The sequence below is a fragment of the Amblyraja radiata genome, chromosome 38 (assembly GCF_010909765.2).
Source record: "Amblyraja radiata isolate CabotCenter1 chromosome 38, sAmbRad1.1.pri, whole genome shotgun sequence".
NCBI classification, from domain to species: Eukaryota; Metazoa; Chordata; class Chondrichthyes; order Rajiformes; family Rajidae; genus Amblyraja; species Amblyraja radiata.
Genome location: NC_045993.1, coordinates 3032187 through 3053486, shown reverse-complemented (window position 1 = coordinate 3053486; position 21300 = coordinate 3032187). Strand labels below are relative to the sequence as shown.

Below are 21300 nucleotides of genomic sequence, written 5' to 3'. Positions count from 1 at the left end.
AGTTACTACATTGTAGTGTCAAGAATAGATTCTGGTTTTCATTTGCCCAGAGTGGCTCTTAAATTCACAGCCACTTAACCCTGGAGGGAAATTAGCATTTGATATAATTAACAGGATGTATTTTGGCATCTTTATTTTGTTGAAGAGTACAAAAATGTAATTAGCATTATATACTATTATCTTAATTTCATTCTTATTTCTCATTTTCTTCAGCACAATGGCAGCTGCTGTGCTTTGTAAAGGCCAATACCATTTAATTGTTGTTGTTCAAAGTCAAACTCGGTTCTTTGCCCGTACCAGTAGAGCCTACATTTGAAATATTACTGGACTGGCAATTAGTACAAAGTTATCTAGTCAGACTTGCTTGCCAAGACTTGCCCTTTTCCGCAGGCTGTTCCTGTGATAGCAGGATAACATGGTGGTGCAGAAGTAGAGTTGCTGGCTTACCGCACCAGGGGCGTAGGTTTGATCCTGACCTCGGGTGCTGATTGTACGGAATTTGTACGTTCTCCTCGTGACCTTCGTGGGTTTTCCCCGGATCAGCCCTGGTTTCCTCCCACACTCCTAAGACGTGCAGGTTTTTAGGTTAATAGGCTTCTGTAAAAAATTATATTGTCCCTAGTGCATAGGATGGGACTAGTGTATGGGAGTCACCGGTCAGCATGGACTTGGTGGGCCGAAGGGCCTGTTTCAGCCCTGTATCTCTAAACATCCTCTAAGTGCAGTCATGAATAAGCTGTCCCGTTGCTTCCGTTAAGACACCATGGCATCCCGGCAGAGGCTGTGTGGCAGGGAATAGTTGGGTAGATTCATGGGTTATGTGCACGAAATGAGCACAGAATTCACCCCGGAGAGAGGCGTGACTGTGGATGCTGGAATTTCTAGCACATAGACCAAAAGTGCTGGAGGAACCAGTTGCGTTCAGACCATCACCCTGAAGAAGAGTTCTGAAACAAAACATCACCTATCCATGTCCTCCAGAACACAATAAGGCCATTTGGCCCATCAAATCTACTACATTCAATCATGGCTGATCTATCTTTCCCTTTCAACCTCATTCTCCTTCCTTCACCCCATAACTCCTGATAACCATATTAATTAAAAAAATGCCAATCTCTGCCTTAAAAATATCCATTGACTTGCCCTCCACAGCCCTCTGTGGCAATGAATTACACAGATTCACCACCCTCTGACTAAAGGAACTCCCTCTTGCCCCCTTTCTAAAGGTACGTCATTTTATTCTGAGACTAACTCCTCTGGTCCTAGACTCTCCCACAAGTGGCAACATCCTCTCCACATCCACTCTGTCCAAGCTTTTCACTATTCGGTAATTTTCATTGAGGTCCCCGCTCAACCTTCTAATCTCCAGCAAGTACAGGCCCAGCGCCGTCAAACGTTCATCTTTATATAAGGACCTAGCTTCTGCACTGAGGTTCTCGCTGGTGGATTTGAGGGCCAAATGGAGATGGTTGCCCTTTTAGAGCAGTGCCCTTTCTGACTTTGTTTGCAAACTCTTCGGCAGCTAGCTTGCAACTTTCAGTTTCTGCTATGTACTGAAGGTACTGTGGACCTGATGGATTGTGGTCTTTGATATTATTCATTGTTTCAGTCAGGCAAGAGATTCATGGGTAGTTTCCCAGCCGAGGTTAATCCCAGAAACCACAGTAACTGTCCCTTAGGAACTTGGTGTTTTCTTTTCCTTTTTCTATAGTTATAAGACCATGGGTCCAGTTTAAACTGTCTCGCCAATCTAACTCAGCCAGCTGTGAACATAAATTGTTTGAGCGTGTATTGTTTAGCGCCACACCAAACAGGTTCTATCCAGGCACAAAAAGCTGGAGTAACTCAGCGGGACAGGCAGCATCTCTGGAGAGAAGGAATGGGTGATGTTTCCGGTCGAGACCCTTCTTCAGACTGGTTGGGAGAAGGCAAAGGAGAGATCTAGACGGTGATGTAAAGAGATAGAAAAAATGAAGGAAAGATATGCAAAAAAAGTAACGCTGATTAGAAAACAGGCCATTGTTAGCTGTGGGCTAGGTGAGAATGAGACTCAATATGACTTTGAAGCTGGTACGATGTGGGTGGGGGAAGGAGAGAGACAGAGAGAGAGATGGAGGGAATGCATGCTTGTTGCATGGATTATTATCGCATACCGATGCCTCCTTCCCTCCCCCCTCCGTTGTGAGCAAAGATCCTATAGCAAGCAAGATAGCCCACTCGATGAAAAAGACCTAGTACGGTCATGGGCAGATTCAGGGGTCATCTTCGGCCCCATTTCCGTAACCGGCTTCCGTTTCAACACTCCTATCCAAAGATCCTAGTGCAAGTTTAATACAAACATCAACTCACAGCACAAGAGCCATTGAAAAATATATTTTTTTAAACTTGAAAGAATTTTTTTTTTAAAAAGCATTAAAAAAAATTAAAAATTTAACAATTATAATTTATTGACATCATTAACAAAAAATAGCGGAATTATGAATTAACAGAATTGTGAATAATGGGTCTAACACTAAAATCACACACACAAACTGTTCACCCGCAACGCTGATTACACTGCGAGAGGGATTTACAAAGTCAGGTCGGGTTTACTGAAATGGCCGACGTTCCGCTCCGTAGCGTACTACACGCCAGCCCATTGGTTTTAGCAACAGTGCACTATCTTGTTTGCTATAGGATCTTTGATTGTGAGCTCTGTTTTGGGATGGGAGGAGAAGGTCCAAGAGAGGTCAAGTCGTTCTTTTACATTCTTCTTCTTCCCCCCTCTGTTTTTCAGGTGCAAACATAGCTACTGGAGAAGAAGTTGCGATAAAGTTGGAATGTGTCAAAACGAAACACCCACAGCTCCACATTGAAAGCAAGTTTTACAAAATGATGCAAGGAGGAGGTGAGTCTGGGAGCAGCAGTGTGTGGAGACCAGCCTGGAGTGAAAATGTGACAACTGTCTCTGGCCTTTCATAGTCTGTACCTGTATTGTTGCTTTTTCTGCCATCCAACCACAAATGTTTGCCCCCCCCCCCCAGACCTACACAATTACAGGTCCACCACTGATTATTTTCTTCAAGTACGGTGATGCAGTGCTAGAGTTCCTGCCTTGCAACGCCGGAGACCTGGGTTCCCATCCCGAATACAGGTGCTGTCTATACGGAGTTTGTACCTTCTCCCTGTGCCCGCGTGGATTCTCTCTGAGATCTTCGGTTTCCTCCCACACTCCAAAGCCATACAGGTTTGTAGGTTAATTGGCTTGGTATAAATGTAAATTGTTCCTAATGTGTGTAGGATAGTGTTGGTGTGCGGGGATCGCTGGTCGGTGCGGACTCGGTGGCTGACGAGCCTGTTTCCGAGCTGTATCTCTAAACTGAAGACTAAACACCCTTGGTTGCAGAGCCTTACTGTATTGAGGAGGCTCATGTCCTTCGGTGGGAGGCAAGATACCGACCTGCAAATTTGGTTCAGAAGTCGGCTATGGGAACAGATCTGCCGGCTCCGGGTGGGGCAACTTTGACTGTCCGAATGGCCACAGAGGTCCCGATGAGGTAGAGATCGGCTGCCTCATCCAGCCTAGGAGCCACATTTTCAGGGGAATTTCAAGAGTACTCTGGTAATTTTGTCCTGTTTAAAGGAGGGGCCGGCCCACCAGTGACTGGAAACATAGAAACATAGAAAATAGGTGCAGGAGTAGAGGCCATTCGGCCCTTCAAGCCTGCACCACCATTCAATATGATCATGGCTGATCATCCAACTCAGTATCCCATCCCTGCCTTCTCTCCATACCCCCTGATCCCTTTAGCCACAAGGGCCACATCTAACTCCCTCTTAAATATAGACAATGAACTGGCCTCAACTACCTTCTATGGCAGAGAATTCCACAGATTCACCACTCTCTGTGTGAAATATGATTTTCTCATCTGTCCCGTGTTTCTGTTCACTCGTTTAATTGCTTCTCTGAAAACATTAAATGCCTCAGTCTGAAAAAGGGTCTCGATCCGAAACGTCACCTATTCCTTCTCTCCATAGATGCTGCCAGTCCCCGCTGAGTTACTCCAGCATTTCACGTCCATCTTCGGTGTAAACGAGCATATGCAGTTCCTTCCTACACAAATGCCTCGTGCTGTTCTCTTGCACTCTTCATTTCTTGGGCGAGTCCAAATGAAGAACAAACTGAAACCAATGTAATGGAGACACAGCTGTGAAATCACTTTGAACTGTGAAGACTAGTTGTGAGATGCGGCTGAGAGTAGCTTTTCTCCGCCTCTTGAGAGTTTCTGTTTGTTATTGACCAAATGTCCCCACCGTGGTGCAGTGAAAAGTTGCATTTGGTCTTTTTTCTCTTGTTTACTGTTGGGTGTGAATTTCAACAGGCTGAAGCTATTTGAAGTTTGGAGTGTTGCAAGAGGATGGATGTGTCGGAACTGATGAAACCGAAGTGCATTTGCGAGAAGAGGAACTTGGATAAGCTTGGGTTGTTTTCCCTCCAGCATTGGAGGCTGGTGGAGGGAGCTGTGAGCGTTTGACAGCACTGGGCCTGTACTCGCTGGAGTTTAGAAGGTGGGGGAGGGGGGGTACTGTCCATGGCTACTGTGATTGGTGTTCAATAATCACAACGGACTTCCCTCATGGATTTCCAGACTCAGAAGTTTGCCTTTTTGATGCTTGTTGGTTTGGATAAGTTAGGATGCGACGTTAGGTTAGGGTAGATTAGGAACTGCAGATGCTTGTTTAAACCAAAGATAGATGCAAAATGCTTGAGTAACTCATCGGGACAGGCAGCATCTCTAGCGGGAAGAAATGGGTGACATTTCAGGTTCGGGTCCTCGACCCAAAACGCCACCCTTTCCTTCTCCCCAGAGACACTTGTCGCTTTACCCCCCCCCCCCCCCCCCCTGACTCCATTCAAGGACCCAAGCAGTCTTTCCAGGTGCAGCAGAGGTTCAACTGCACTTCCTCCAACCTCATCTATTGCATCCGCTGCTCTAGATGTCAGCTGCTCTACATCGGTGAGGCCAAGCATAGGCTTGGTGATCGCTTCGCCCAACACCTCGGTTTGCACTAAGCACCCTGATCTCCCGGTGGCTCAGCACTTCAACTCCCCCTCCCATTCCGAATCCAACATTTCTGTCCTGGGCCTCCTCCATGGCCAGTGTGAGGACCACTGTAAATTGGAGGAGCAGCACCACATATTTCGCTTGGGCAGTTTGCACCCCAGTGGTATGAACATTGACCTCTCTAATTTTAGGTAGTCCTTACTTTCTCCCCCCCTTCTCAGCTCTCCCTCAGCCCACTGGCTCCACCTCTTCCTTTCTTCTTCCCACCCCACCCTCACATCAGTCTGAAGAAGGGTTTAGGTCCGAAACCTATTTCCTATTTCCTTCGCTCCATAGATGCTGCCTCGCCCGCTGAGTTCCTCCAGCATTTTCGTATACTTCCACTATGTCTATCTTGGTTTTGGTTAGGTTAGGATGTTGAGATATTGGCTAGGATGCCAGTAGTCCTCCTTGTTTGCTCAAATGTTGGCTTTCATGTCAAGCAAAGTTGCTCTTCTGCCTTCTGGAATTCAGCCCTGGTTTGAACATGGGCCAAAGAAATGTGATAAAGATCTGGAGCAGAGTTGCCTTGTGTGAATTCTAAACTTGGCATGGACAAGTATGTTTATTTGCAAGTGCATGCCGCTTGACTGTACTGTCAAACTTTCATTTCTTTACGTGGAGACTGGGCACTCGCAGTCTAGATTTAGATTGGTCTGGTGCTTGAGCAGTTTTATACATTAAAAGACACAGAATGCTGGAGTAACTCAGTTGGTCAGGCAGCATCTCTGGAGAACATTTTGGGTCAGGACCTTTATTCGCTGAAGAAATTTCCCACCCAAAACGTCATATATCTGTATTCTTCAGAGATGCCCCACGTCGGCACCCCTGAGATACTCCAGCGTTTCCCGCAGTATTTTTAACTTGCATCTTATTCAGAGGTGCAGCGTTTATGAACATGGACTTGTGTGACTACACGCAATTTTTAAGATGTTTGAGCAGTACTCTCGTGTTCCTGCTGCAATGGTTTGGTTTAGAGATATAGCGCGGAAACGGGCCATTCGGCCCACCGTGGCTGCACTGGCCAATGATTTCCCAGCACACTAACACTATCCAACGCACGCTAGGGACTAGTTTTACATTTATACCAAGCCAATTAACCGACAAACCTGAAGGTCTTTGGAGTGTGGGAGGAAGCCGAAGATCTCGTGGAAAACCCACGCAGAAAGTACAGACAAGCACCCGTAGTCGGGATCGAACCCACATCTCTGGCGCTGTGAGGCAGTTGCTCCACCACAATGTCGCTCGCCCTTGTGTACGTGAATGTGAGCACAACGCTGAATCTCGTCTAAAGTGCTTTAAAAAATTTTAGTTATTTCTGAAGTTGTTAATATTCAATTGGATCCCGATCCAAAATGAATAATATTGGGAATATCAGAACAAAGTATAAAACTTACAACAAATCAAATACATTTTCTTGATTACGGTATAATAGCTGGGGGGGGGAAATTAATACTAAGATTTGGGAAAAACCCAACAACCCCCACAATTAAAATGTGGATTACAAAAATGTCTGAGACCTTACACTAGGAAAAAATTAGACTTGTCTTAACTGACAAATCAGAACTATTTGCTAGAATATGGTCTCCATTTATGAATGTTTTTAAGAGGTAGATTGGTTCAACACAGAAGCTGGACTGAAACCTGAGCTCAGGATTGGATAAATAACTACGGACCTATCTCCAAAATTGTCATTGGTAATTTTCTTGGTTTGTTTTTCTTGGGTTTTTTCTTCCTTCCCTCTCTAGATTCAGATTCAGATTCAAACTTTATTGTCATTGTGCAGTGTACAGTACAGAGACAACGAAATGCAGTTAGCATCTCCCTAGAAGAGCCACATAGAAAATGAGCAATAAATAAATATATTTACGTGCATACAGTCATAGTAGTGCAATTATTTTTTTCCTGATGGAAGGAGTGTCCAGGGGGGGGGGGGGGGGGGGTGATTGGCAATCACCGAGGTACATTGTTGAGTGATGTAACGGCCGCAGGGAAGAAGCTGTTCCTGGACCTGCTGGTCCGGCAACGGAGAGACCTGTAGCGCCTCCCGGATGGGAGGAGGGTGAACAGTCTGTGGTTGGGGTGAGAGCACTCCTTGACGATGCTGAGCTTTGAGTTTATAGACCTTTCTTTTCAGTTCTATCTTTCAAAAATTCTATCAAAAGAACAGAAGCTTTGTGTGAATGTAATTGATAAGCAAACCGTGTTGCTATTATGTGTTTACGCTTCTAATTTTAATAAATAAAGTGGTTGCTGATGGTGTGTGCCAGATTTGCTGTTGTATGTATGAGATGCCTGCTACTGCAGCAAAATATCTTCCAGTTCTTGAGTCACCATCACGGTCAGAACAATTGGGTCATGTGCAAATGGTGTGTTGTCAGCAAGTTGCAGCCGCCACCGTTGTCAGCCAAGTGTAATTTCCTGGCAGGAGGAGGTCAATTATAACCACTGCTGGTTTCCTTCCAATTGAGCAGGATTATGTTATTGTTAACCCGGTAGTTTGCTTGGTGGTTAGACGCCAAATGCTGGAGTGACTCAGCGGGACAGGCAGCGTCTCTGGAGAGAAGGAATGGGTGACGTTAACGGGTCGAGACGTCACTCGTAGAAGGGTCTCGTCCCGTAACGTCACCCATTCGAAGAAGGGCCTTGACCCGAAACGCCACCCGCTGATTCACTCCAGCATTTGGCGCCCACCTTCGGCGTAAACCAGCCTCCGCATTTCCTTCCGCTTGGTGGTTATGTGCGACTGACGTGTGGATTTTCTTGCCCGCAGTTGGGATCCCGTCCATTAAATGGTGCGGCGCGGAAGGCGATTACAACGTGATGGTGATGGAGCTGCTCGGGCCCAGTCTCGAAGACCTCTTCAACTTCTGCTCGCGCAAGTTCAGCCTAAAGACCGTGTTGCTCCTGGCGGACCAGATGGTATGTGATGTTCATTCCGACTCATTCGTGACATGCAACTGCTTCTTGTCGAGTCCACGCACAAGATTAGAAGTTGTTCATGGCAGAGCTGAACACACTTCTCGGTATCTGCATACAATGGTGTCTGTCTTGTTGCTTCTTGTGTGTGTTGGTGGAACCGGGGGGGCCGCGACGTGAACGCTCTTTCCTTGACCCCCAACGTGCAACTAATCTGAGCAGTGCAACTGGAAAATGGGGACAATAGACAATAGGTGCAGGAGTAGGCCATTCGGCCCTTCGAGCCAGCACCGCCATTCAATGTGATCCCCAATCAGTGCCCCGTTCCTGCCTTCTCCCCATATCCACTATTTTTAAGAGCCCTATCCAGCTCTCTCTTGACAGCATCCAGAGAACCTGCCTCCACCGCCCTCTGAGGCAGAGAATTCCACAGACTCACCACTCTCTGTGAGAAAAAGTGTTTCCTTGTCTCCGTTCTAAATGGCTTACTCCTTATTCTTAAACTGTGGCCCCTGGGGAAGGGTTGATGGAACCACTGAGCTGCTGCCTCACGGCGCCAAAGACCTGGGTTTGATCCTCTCCTTGGGTGCTGTCTGTGTGGAGTTTGCACATCCTCCTTTTTGACCTGCGGCTGCTCGGATTTCCTTCCACACGCCAAAGAAGCAGGCAAATTGGTGAGAAAGTGGGGTATAGCATTGAACTAGTGTGGACTGGGTGGACCGAAGGACCTGTTACCATGCTAAATCTCCAAGCTAAGTGTCCAATCTCATGTTCAAGAAGGAACTGCAGATGCTGGAAAATTGAAGGTAGACAAAATTGCTGGAGAAACTCAGCGGGTGCGGCAGCATCTATGGAGCGAAGGAAATAGGCAACCAAAACGTTGCCTATTTCCTTCGCTCCATAGATGCTGCCGTACCCGCTGAGTTTCTCCAGCAATTCTGTCCATTTTCATGTTGACCATCGCAGGTTTTTTGGTGTGAGATGCAGCTGATTTTGCTTTTCGATTTCTCATTGTCCTGGCACAAGTTAAATAGTGTTTGAAAAACAAGGAACTGAAGCCAATGGTTCACAGGGGCTAAACGGAACAAATGAGGAACCGTGGGTTGTTAGTTCTTTAAAATGCTCAGATTACGTAACAAATGTTTAACGCAAATAAAAAATCCCTTGCTGGCGATCTGAAAAAAGGACATTAATTGTTGGAAATGCTCAGCAGGTTCAGCAGCATCTGTGAGAGGCAAAAGTGCATGCTGAGGTTTAAAATGTAGAGGAAGAAGAGAACTAAAAGGGAAGTTTGTGACAGGTGAGGGAAATTAAATAAAAGGCAGGGGGGTGAAAGAGGGGACACAGCAGAGGACGAAAAGAGGGCGGTGAATCTGAAGGCTGTGGAGGCCTTGTCATTGGATATTTTTAAGGCAGAGATAGATAGATTCTTGATTAGTGCGGGTGTCGGGCGGTTATGGGGAGAAGGCAGGAGAATGGGGTTAGGAGGGAGAGATAGATCAGCCATGATTGAATGGTGGAGTAGACTTGATTCTGTGCCAGAGACCCGGGTTCGATCCTGACGACGGGTCCCTGCGACCTGCGTGGGTTTTCTCTGGTTTCCTCCCACATTCCAAAGATGTGCAGGTTGATTGGCTTCGGTAAAATTGTAAATTGTTCCTAGTGTGTGTGTAGGATAGTGCTAGTGTACGGGGATTGCTGGTTAGCGTGGGCCAAAGGGCCTGATTCTGTGCTGTATCTCTAAACTAATCTAAAATAGATCTGAAAACAAATTGGCTTCCTGTTCCGGGAACAAGCTTCTTCCCAACAACCATCAGGCTATTGAATACTACGAACTCCAACGAAACAACAAACTGCCTGGGTTGAGTTAGAGACCTTTGGCTTTGTGTTGTTTTTGCATTATATTCGAGCTTTTTAATTTATGAAACTTTTTGTTTAATATTATCTGTTGAACTTTGTGTTTGCAACCAGTTGTGCTGCTGCAAGTAAGAATTGTTCGGTGGCGCAGCGGTAGAGTTGCTGCCTTGGAGCATTTGCAGCCCCTGAGACTCTGGTTCGATCCTGACTCTGGGTTCTGTCAGTAGGGAGTTTGTACGTTCTCCCCGTGACTGTGTAGGTTTTCTCCGAGATCTTCTGTTTCCCCGGCACGGACTCGGTGGGCCGAGGGGCCTGTTTCTGTGCTGTATCTCTTGACTAAGCTAAAAAATACCTGGCCGGAGTAGACCGCCAAATGTGGGGTGCCTCCAATGTTAATCACTGATGTACAATTCCTTTGTCTTTCTTCACTGCCACCTCTCCAGATCAGTCGAATTGAGTACATTCATTCCAAAAACTTCATCCACCGTGATGTTAAACCAGACAACTTCCTCATGGGCTTGGGCAAGAAGGGGAATCTGGTTTACATCATCGACTTTGGCCTGGCCAAGAAATATCGCGACGCGCGGACTCACCAGCACATCCCATATCGGGAAAACAAAAACCTGACTGGTACGGCGCGGTACGCCTCCATCAACACCCATCTGGGCATCGGTAAGTAATCGGTGACTCGCACGTTGCGGTCGGTGAGTTAGCGCTGCGATCGGCGACTTTGCACATCGCAATACCTGCACAGAAGTGACTTTGTAGTTCCGGGCAATAATATTGGAGGTGGGGGGGGGAGGAGGGCAGGTGGTGGGTGGTGGGAAGAGTAGGTTGGAGGAAGATAGATCTTCAATGACTGGGGAGGGAGCTTGTGTGTGTGAGAGAGAGATGGGAATGGAGGGGGGGGGGGATAAATTCCATGATTAATGATGCTATTGGACTATGGAGGGAGCAGGTCTTAACGAACTGAACTTAATTAAGTTTGAACTTTAAGCTTTAAATCTTACGCTTAAAGTTTTTTAAGCTCAGTTTTAAACTTGGCATCATGTTCGACACAAGCATTGTGGGCCGAAGGGTCTGTTGCCGTGCTGTACTGTTGTAGGTTTAATGAACCACCATGGTGGGTATATGGGAAGGAGCTGCCAGAGGAGGCGTGTACTAGAACAACAAGCACAGAGAATCTTGAAGCTATGTTCTTATGGTGAGAACCCGGGGTGGGGGGGTGGGGTGGAGGACTGGCGTGAAGAACAATGGAGGTCGGGGGGTGGGAGGGGGGGGTGAAGAGAACAAAAGGGGGGACTGGGCGGGGGGGGGGGGTGGTGTAACTTTGGAAGTGCCCTTTATGGATGGCACTTACCTTGGCAAGTTATGCAAGCAAAGAATTTCACTGTGATTTGTCACATGTGACAAAGTGTTATATTCTCTTGTAATGGGGGGGAAATTGAGCGATGCTTTTTGTTAGTGTATTTAGAGAATCCCTTAATGCCATTGCTAGTAACTCTGAATTAAATCTTGGCTCCTGACTTTTTAAAATGAAAAAAACGAAAATCTCCACAGAACAAAGTCGCCGTGATGACCTGGAGTCACTGGGTTACGTCCTGATGTATTTTAACTTGGGCTCGTTGCCATGGCAGGGACTGAAAGCGGCCACTAAACGGCAGAAGTACGAGCGCATCAGTGAGAAAAAGATGTCAACTCCCATCGAAGTGTTGTGCAAGAGCTACCCGTGTGAGTGGCGCCGGTATTGTAATGGGCGTTTGCTTTCCGTTCGGGTCATCGTGGCATCGTGTCAATTCCTATTTACCACTGGGCGGCGCAGCTGTAGAGTTGCTGCCTCACAGCGCCAGAGATCCGGGTTCGATTCTGACTACGGGTGCTGCCTGTACAGAGTTTGCACGTTCTCCCCGTGACCCGAGTGGGTTTTCTCCGAGGTCTTCGGTTTCCTCCCGCACTCCAAAGACGTGCAGGTTTGTCGGTCAATCGGCTTGGTACGAGAGTAACGTGTCTCTAGTGTGTGTAGGACAGTGTTAATGTGCGGGGATCGCTGGTCGGTATGGACTCAGTGGGCGATGGGCTTGTTTCCGTGCTGTGTATCTCTAAGCTAAGCGCCTCTTGCTTTTGAAGTTGAGGATTCCCTGCCAAAGTCCATTGGACTCTGGAGTCCATTGTCTTTGCATGAAGATAGGAGAGGCAGATGTCATTGTAACTGTGTCATGGATGTCATTGTAACTGCCAGGCCACCAGCCCCTATCTAATCTCGTGCATGTTCTGCAAGGTTCACAGAGGAAATCAAAATGTTGAAGTTTCCGCCCTCATTTGTACACTATTGTGCCAATAGCTCAATTTTGTTATTAGTTAATATGTAGTTTAGTTGAGAGATGCAGCACGGAAACAGGCCCTTCGGCCCACCGAGTCCACTCCGCCCAGCGATCCCCGCACACTAACACTTTCCGACACACACTGGCGACAATTTACAATTTTACCAAGCCAATTAGCCTACAAACCTGCACTTCTTTGAAGTGTGGGAGGAAGCCAGATCTCCCGGAGAAAACCCATGCAGGTCACGGGGAGAAGGTACAAACTCCATACAGTGAGCACTCATAGTCGGGATGGAACCCGGGTCTCTGGCGCTGTGAGGCAGCAACTCTACCGCTGCGCCAGCGTGTCGCCCCTAATGTACATGCTATCAAACCAATGACTAGACTGCATGGATAGGAAATGTTTGGAGAGATACGGGCCAACAACGGGGCAAATTGGACTAGCTTAGATGGGGCATCTTGGCAGGCAAAGACGAGGTGGGCCAAAGGGCCTGTTTCCATGTTGTATGACACTGATTCTTTTGGTGTCTGCAGCTTGCCACATCACCACAGAATATGTATCTACTTGTTTGAAATCACAAACAAGCACACTGCTGTGAACCAGTACACTGTAATGACGGGTACAGGAGTGAAAGGTTCTGTACCCCAGAGCCTATGGCTTGTATCATGGAATTGACGTGCCCAACTTTTATTGACTTCAAGGCCTAAGAGTGTTTCATTATCTTACGTACTGGGTGGAACTGGGCCTGCCCACGGAAGTAAGCCAGTTGAAGCTTTTACTAACATCCTGCTGAACTCTGAACAGTTGGGTGCATATTAGCAGAGCACATTTCAAGGCTGGCAGCTTGTTCAACCCACACCGAGGGAACGTGGCATTGCATTTAACCTTGCGTAGCATCAGTGAACACGGTGGTGACCAGATATTACTGAGACGACAAGCAAAAACTTGTTTTGGATTATAATCCCTTATGTTAGGATTAATATGGCAAAGCTGTTACGGAATTGAAATGTTTTATCTGTGTGCCTTTTAATACAGGTGTTTGTTTTACTACCTGCTCATTAGGTATCCCATTATGTTAGGAGCTCTGGTAACTAGCGTTGTCTGGTCTTGTCCATACCAAATGTCTGGACCTACTGTTGATATAAGGGTGGTGAATCTGTGGAATAAAGTGTCACAGAAGGCTGTGGAAGGTCAAGGCAATGGATTTTTTTTTTTTTTAGTCAGACAATGACAGATTCTTAATTGGTATATGTGCCAGGGGTTAATGGGGTGAAGGCAGGAGAATGGGGTTGAGAGGGGAAAGGTTGATTGGCCATGGTGGAATGGCAGGGAATAGACTCAATGGGCCGAATTGCCGAATTCTCCCTAGCATTTATGAAATTGTGGACCTGTAGCAGACGCGGAGTTGTCCGTTAAAGAACGAGGCAGACACTAAGTTTGTCCGAAATACGGGTTCTTTATTCAACGGTAGACAAAAGTGCTGGAGAAACTCAGCGGGTGAGGCAGCATCTATGGAGCAAAGGAAATAGGCAACGTTTCGGGCCTAAACCCTTCCTCAGACTGATGTAGGGTGTGTGGGGGGGGGGAGACGGAAAAAAGAAAGGAGGAGCCAGAGGGCTGAGGGAGAGCTGAGAAGGGGAAGAGATAGCAAGGGCTACCTTTATTCTGTATTCTACACTAACTCTCCTCACCCACCAACACTGCGTGCGCGATTAACCCTTAAATACTCCCCAGGGGCACCGTGACCAAACTGTCACCCCCTACCTCTCATCATCGGGACACGTGATCCCCCCACCCCCCCACAAGAGCTGAAGGTTATGTATAAAGCGTGGTCCACCGCCCTATATATTTGAAGAAGCACAGAATTCCGGTTACATTTGGTGTGTTCTTTGTTGACTATCGGTGAGTTTTGTATGCTTAGCGTCTGACGGAACAAGTTTCTGAGTTGCCCTTCCCTGCGGTTCTTTAAATATGTGCTTCAAATTCACGTGTCAATGCCAAGGTTGGGTTCCTGGTAAATGTTTTCTGCTGTGCCTGCAGGCGATCTTGCATGTTGACTCATGGACTTGCACCTGGGAAATCTTTATCTGCCTGTCCCCTTTTGCTTTGCTTTAGAAAATGGTGGAAGTTTGACAACAAAGGTCTCTTCATTCATTTTTAGAGTGTTGGCCCAACATGTCCCAGCTACACTAGTCCCACCTGCCTGCATTTGGCCCGTATCCCTCCAAACCTGTCCTATCCATGCACCTGCCTAACTGTTTCTTAATTGTGGGGATAGACTCTGCTTCAGATACCTCCTCCGGCAGCTTGTTCCATAGGTCTTCATAATACAATTCAATACAATTACAATTCAATTTATTGTCAAAAATTAAATATTATGATGGCACTGCTTTCCTCGCTGTTCTTGCGTTGCGTTTTTTTCTCTTCGCACCCAGTTCCTTTAGTTCTAGTTCGATCATCCTGGTGTCCAAATTCAGACTGATTGGACCATATCCTGCTGCTTGCTTTCATGAGAATTGAAGGATACTCCGTTGTCCCGGCGTTTCTTGGCTAATACAAGTCTTGTTTCAGTGTATCTGTGATCCTGATCTTTTTATTTTCCCCTTTCTTTCCTCTCTCAGCTGAGTTTTCTACCTACCTGAACTTCTGTCGCTCCTTGCGTTTTGATGACAAGCCTGACTATTCGTACCTACGCCAGCTTTTCAGGAACCTTTTCCACCGGCAGGGCTTCTCGTACGACTACGTCTTTGATTGGAACATGCTGAAGTTTGTAAGTCAGGGCGTGTTGCGAGTGTAAACTTGGGTGCTGGGCACGGGCTTACAATTGGAGGTTTTTTCATATGACATCCAATTAAAAAAAAATTAAAAATTGCATAATATTGTACTCTTTTCAGACCCTTTACTATGCAGTTGCTCAACGAATGAAAAGGGGGTAGTTCTATTGAAAATATGAGTAAGAATGACCAACGTTCTCTGGAGTTTAGTTTAGAGATACAGTGCGGAAACAGGCCCTTCGGCCCCACTGAGTCCGTGCCGACCAGCGATTGCCGCACACTTACACTATCCCACACACACTAGAGATAATTTACACATTTGCAGAAGCCAATTAGCTCACAAACCTGCACATTCACGTTCTCCCCGTGACCGCATGGGTTTTCTCCAAGATCTTCGGTTTCCTCCCACACGCCAAAGACTTGTAGGATAATTGGCTTGGTAAAATTGTAAATGATCCCCTGTGTGTGTTGGATAGTGTTAGTGTGCGGGGATCGCTGGTCGGTGCTGTCTCGGTGAGCCGAAGAGGGCATGTTTCCGCGCTGTATCTCTAAACGTTAAAAAAATCTAACGAAATTAGGCCCATCTTCACTAGAGTTAAGAAGAATGACATTAGGACAGGTACATGGATAGGAAAGGTTTAGAGGGATGTGGGCCAAATGCGGGCAGGTGGGACTATAGTGTAGATGGTGCATTTTGGTCTGTGTGGGCAAGTTGGGCCGAAGGATCTGTTTCCATACACCATGACACTTGAGTTATCATAAACCTATCCAATTCTTCTGCTGGAACTAAACTGACCATATTTTAAGAATGTTTCCCATTATTGTGGATATGGCAGATGCTATTTGAGAACTAAAATTGGAAGATGTATTTACCCATCGAGTGGTGAGCCTGTGGAATTCTACCACAGAGTAGTGGAGGACAGGCCATTTGAGGAGATGGATGTATATCTAATGCTAAAAGATCTCTTGATGTGGGGCAAGCTTTGAAGTGGATGATCGGCCACGATCGTGTTCAATGATCGATGTGTGAAGAACTAATGGGCATGTCTGGATGAAAAGATGCAGAGTGAATTTCAAGAGAGAGCTAGATAGGGCTTTTAAAGATAGTGGAGTCAGGGGATGTAGGAAGAAAGCAGGAACGGGGTACTGATTGGGGATGATCAGCCATGAACACATTGCAGGCTCGAAGGGCCGAATGGCCTACTACTGCACCTATTGTCTATTGAATTGGGTTTTCATTCGAGAGTTGTCAACGTCCTCCTTTCCCATTTCCAGGGTGCGGGTCGTACCCCAGAGGAGAGCGAGCGTGAACGCAGAGACCACGAGCGTGAAGAGCGGGTGGTGCAGACGCGCAGTTCTGCGACGCGAGTTCTACCGCCCAGCACGGGAGCCGGCGCCGTGGGCAGCCGGTTACGGAACGGTCAAGATGCCACGCTCCCCACTCAGGCCGCCCGTGTCCAGCAGTCTGGTCAGTATCTTCTCTCTTGCTTTGGTCTATCATCACATGTGCCGAGGGGCAGTGAAAAACATTTTTTGTTATGCGCTGGAGTATTGTGTGTGGTTTTGGTCTCCTAATTTAAGGAAGGATATTCTTGCTATTGAGGGAGTGCAGCGTAGGTTCACAAGGTTACTTCCCGGGATGGCAGGACTGTCATATGATGAAAGCATGGAGCGACTGGGCTTGTATTCAATGGAATGTAGAAGGATGAGAGGGAATATTCTAGAAACATATAAAATTCTTGGGAATTGGACAGGCTAGATGCAGGAAATATGTTCCCGATGTTGGGGGAGTCCAGAACCAGGGGTCACAGTTTAAGAATAAGGGGTAGGCCATTTAGGACTGAGATGAGGAAAAACTTTTTTACCCAGAGAGTTGTGAATCTGTGGAATTCTCTGCCACAGAAGGCCGTGGAGGCCAATTCACTGGATAGAAACATAGAAGATAGGTGCAGGAGGAGGCCATTCGGCCCTTCGAGCCAGCACCGCCATTCATTGTGATCATGGCTGATCGTCCCAAATCAATAACCCGTGCCTGCCTTCTCCACATATACCTTGATTCCCTGGATGGTTTCAAGAGAGAGTTAGAGCTCTTGGGGCTAACGGAACCAAGGGATATGGGGGGAAAAGCAGGAACGGGGTACTGATCATGGATGATCAGCTATGATCATATTGAATGGCGGTGCTGAGTCGAAGGGCCGAATGGCCTACTCCTGGAACCTATTTTCTGTGTGTCAAAGCTACAGAGAAAGTGCCAACTTAAAAAAGAAATGCAAGTCAGAATGGAGTAGATTGGAAGATCGTATGTCCTTTAGCATATGATATGATACCACCTTAAATGGTTGTAGGCTTGTCTAGATGGGCTGCTCTTCCAGCTCCATACCATACGATAGAACTTTATTTACCCCAAGAGGGAAATTGGTCTGCCGACAGTCATAAAAACGCAACATACATGAAACATGAAATTAAAGTGAGGAGTGGAAAGGATTGGGGATGTGTGGGTGTAAGCGGCCCAAGCGAAATACGAGGTGCTGTTCCTCCAATTTGCGCTGGGCCTCACTCTGACAATGGAGGAGGCCCAGGACAGAAAGGTCAGATTGGGAATGGGAGGGGCAGTTGAAGTGCTGAGCCACCGGGAGATCAGGTAGGTTAAGACGGACTGAGTGGAGGTGTTCAGCCAAACCATCGGAAAAGGAAGGATAACTCTCCCGCCTGCTAATTATCGCCACAAAGGTATGTGGGGAATGTGGTTTAACAAGTGCCTCTTGTCCTTGCAGCAAACACCTCGCCAAGGCCCATCTCTCGAGCGGAGAGGGAGCGCAAGGTCAGCATGAGGCTGCACAGAGGGGCTCCAGCCAACGTCTCGTCCTCCGATCTTACAGCGCGGCAAGATGCGTCCCGTATTTCTGCATCACAGGTATGCACCTCCTCGGTCTGCTGTTCCCCAGTACTTGCGTAGATTACCGATTCCACCGGCTGGGAGGGAGAGACAAAAAGAATGTTTTTTTTAGTCTGTGAGCTTACAAACCAAGATCGGTCTCAACCAGAAACTTCACCTGCCCATTTTCTCCAGAGATGCTGCCTGACTCGGGCGGCATGGTGGCGCAGCGGGTAGCGTTGCTGACTTGCAGCGCCAGTGACCCGGGTTCGATCCTGACTACGGGTGCTGTCTGTACAGAGTTTGTACGTTCTCCCCATGACCACGTGGGTTTTCTCCTGGTGCTCCGGTTTCCTGCCACATTCCAAAGACCTACATGTTAATTGTGGGACGACAGATGGCATAATGGGCTAAGTGTTCGGCTGGCGACCGGAAGGTAGCCGGTTCGAATCCCGCTTGGAGTGCATACTGTCGTTGTGTCCTTGGGCAAGACACTTCACCCACCTTTGCCTGTGTGTGAATGTGTGTGAGTGATTGGTGGTGGTCGGAGGGGCCGTAGGCGCAGATTGGCAGCCACGCTTCCGTCAGTCTGCCCCAGGGCAGCTGTGGCTACATAAGTAGCTTACCACCACCGAGTGTGACTGAGGAGTGAATGAATAATGCGATGTAAAGCGCCTTGAGTATTAGAAAGGCGCTATATAAATCCCATCCATTATTATTATTATTATTAATTGTGTAGGGAGGAACTGCAGATGCTGGTTTAAACTGAAGATAGACACGCAGTGCTGGAGTAACTCAGTGGGACAGGCAGCATCTCTGGAGAGAAGGAATGGATGACTGTTCGGTTCGAAGAAGGGTCCCCCCCCCCCCCCCCCCAAAACGTCACGTATTCCTTCTCTCCAGAGGTGCTGCCTGTCCCGCTGAGTTCATCCTGCATTTTGTGTCTATCTGCAGGTTAATTGGCTCCGTTAAATTGCCCTCGTGTGTAAGATTGTGCTAGGGTGATCACTGGTCGGTGCAGGTAGACAAAAGTGCTGGAGAAACTCAGCGGGTGCAGCAGCATCTATGGAGCGAAGGAAATAGGCAACGTTTCGGGCCGAAAACCCTTCTGGAAATAGGCAACGTTTCGGGTCGAAACCCTTCTGGAAATAGGCTACGTTTCGGGCCGAAACCCTTCCGGGTTTCGTCCCGAAACGTTGCCTATTTCCTTCGCTCCATAGATGCTGCTGCACCCGCTGAGTTCCTCCAGCACTTTTGTCTACCTTCGATTTTCCAGCATCTGCAGTTTCTTCTTAAACACTGATTGGTGCAGAACTAAAATCTCTAAACTCAGACACATTCAAAGCACTTTATGTCAAAGATCCAACCTACTATCCATGCAGCTCTCTGGGAGCCTCTAGTGGTGATAGGCAATGTTGCAACACACATGGAAACAATGGTTAATATAACAGGACTAGCTTGTTCATGCTGGAAGGAGCCTCTTCTCTCAAACCTCTTTCCTGTTCCTTCCTCCCTCCCTCCCCAAATGTAAAATGCGTTTGTTTTTTTTGGGGCACCAACACTTTTATTCTGTCATTGAGTCTTTCAGCTTTGTATCTTCACAAGTGGCCTTTGTCACTAAGTAACTGTCACTGTATGTCATGTTGTTACTTGTGGGCGGAGCACCAAGGCAAATTCCTTGTATGTGACTACTTGGCCAATAGACATACTTATCAGTCAAGGCTTTCAGTATTGAAGTTGGGCTGTTGCGTTACAGTTACACAAGATATTGGTGAGGCTGCATTTGGAGTTTTATAACCCTGCTATATGAAGGATATTGTTAAGCTGGCAAAAGTGCAGAGAAAGTTTACACTGATGTTGCCAGGACTTGAGGGCCTGCGCTGTAGGGAGAGGTTGGGCAGGTTAGGATCTTATTCCTATGAGCGCAGGAGGAGGATGGGTGAGTTTATCGGGGTGTATCAGATCATGAGGGGAACAGATAGGGTGAATGCAGTCTTTTTTATCACGGAGGCTATTCCCAAGAACCAGAGGACATAACCATATAACAATTACAGCACAGAAAACAGGCCATCTCGACCCTTCTAGTCCGTGCCGAACACGTATTCTCCCCTAATCCCATATACCTGCGCTCAGACCATAACCCTCCATTCCTTTCCCGTCCATATAACTATCCAATTTATTTTTAAATGATAAAAACGAACCTGCCTCCACCACCTTCACTGGAAGCTCATTCCACACAGCCACCACTCTCTGAGTAAAGAGATTCCCCCTCATGTTACCCCTAAACTTCTGTCCCTTAATTCTCAAGTCATGTCCCCTTGTTTGAATCTTCCCTACTCTCAGTGGGAAAAGCTTATCCACGTCAATTCTGTCTATCCCTCTCATCATTTTAAAGACCTCTATCAAGTCCCCCCTTAACCTTCTGCGCTCCAAAGAATAAAGCCCTAACTTGTTCAACCTTTCTCTGTAACTTAGTTGCTGAAACCCAGGCAACATTCTAGTAAATCTCCTCTGTACTCTCTCTATTTTGTTGACATCCTTCCTATAATTAGGCGACCAAAATTGTACACCATACTCCAGAATTGGCCTCACCAATGCCTTGTACAATTTTAACATTACATCCCAACTTCTATACTCAAACTGTGAGAGGGGCAAGATTTAACAGGGCAATATTTTCCACACAGTGGTGGGTGTATCGAACGTGCTGCTGGAGGAGGTAGTTGGGGCAGGTACGACAACATTTAAAAGACATTTTGACGGGTACATGGATGGGAAAGGTTTAGAGGGATAAGGGCCAAACGCGGGCTGTTGGGACTCGTGTACATGGTGAGTTTGGGTCAGTATTGAAAAGTTGGGCCGAATGGCAGGTTTCCGTGCTTTATGAATGACTGACTTTGCATGCTTGTGTGTCATGTCTGGCAGTGGAACGATAGTGATGTTGTCATTATTTCTTTGTTAGACCAGTATGCCCTTTGAACATCTGACAAAGTGACTAATGTCGTTGGAACAGCAGGTGAGATTTGGTAAGTGGCTTTTGTAAATCTTTCATTATCATGATGTGCCCCTAATTGATGGGTGGCACAGCAGTGGAGGTGCCAGTGATCCCTGCACATTAACACCACCCTACCCACCCACACGCACATAACCATGTTTACATTTTTTTAGACCAAGCCAATTAACCTACAAACCTCTTTGGAGTGTGGGAGGAAACCGGAGATCCTGGAGAAAATCCACGCAGGTCACAGGGAGAACGTACAAAATGTATACACATAAAACATAAATTAACTAATTCACCCCAAAATAATTAAATTCACCCTTGGGTGAACCATTTTAACCATCTTCACCAGTTTATAAAGCAGTGCTCTGGTGGATGGTGGGATGGTTCAGTTGCCTGTTGAGGAGAGAGAGAGGATAGACAATAGGAGTAGGCCATTAGGCCATTTGGCCCTTCGAGCCATTCAATGTGATC

At 47.0% G+C, this 21300-nt stretch overlaps 1 protein-coding gene across 2 annotated transcripts in view; it reads left to right on the top strand.

Annotated features, from left to right (window-relative positions):
* The window catches only part of csnk1e (casein kinase 1 epsilon), a 44907-nt gene that overhangs the window by 18453 nt on the left and 5154 nt on the right, over positions 1 to 21300 (top strand). The window contains exons 3-10 of one of the 2 annotated variants that reach the window (XM_033013242.1): positions 2777 to 2887; positions 7858 to 8006; positions 10304 to 10532; positions 11421 to 11591; positions 14804 to 14952; positions 16232 to 16424; positions 17731 to 17870; positions 20791 to 20844. In XM_033013242.1, the coding sequence (XP_032869133.1) occupies positions 2777 to 2887; positions 7858 to 8006; positions 10304 to 10532; positions 11421 to 11591; positions 14804 to 14952; positions 16232 to 16424; positions 17731 to 17870; positions 20791 to 20823 (1175 nt within the window). In that variant the 3' untranslated portion in view covers positions 20824 to 20844. Of the gene's footprint in view, positions 1 to 2776; positions 2888 to 7857; positions 8007 to 10303; positions 10533 to 11420; positions 11592 to 14803; positions 14953 to 16231; positions 16425 to 17730; positions 17871 to 20790; positions 20855 to 21300 lie in introns of both variants that reach the window. The other variant, XM_033013241.1, reaches the window with a different exon arrangement.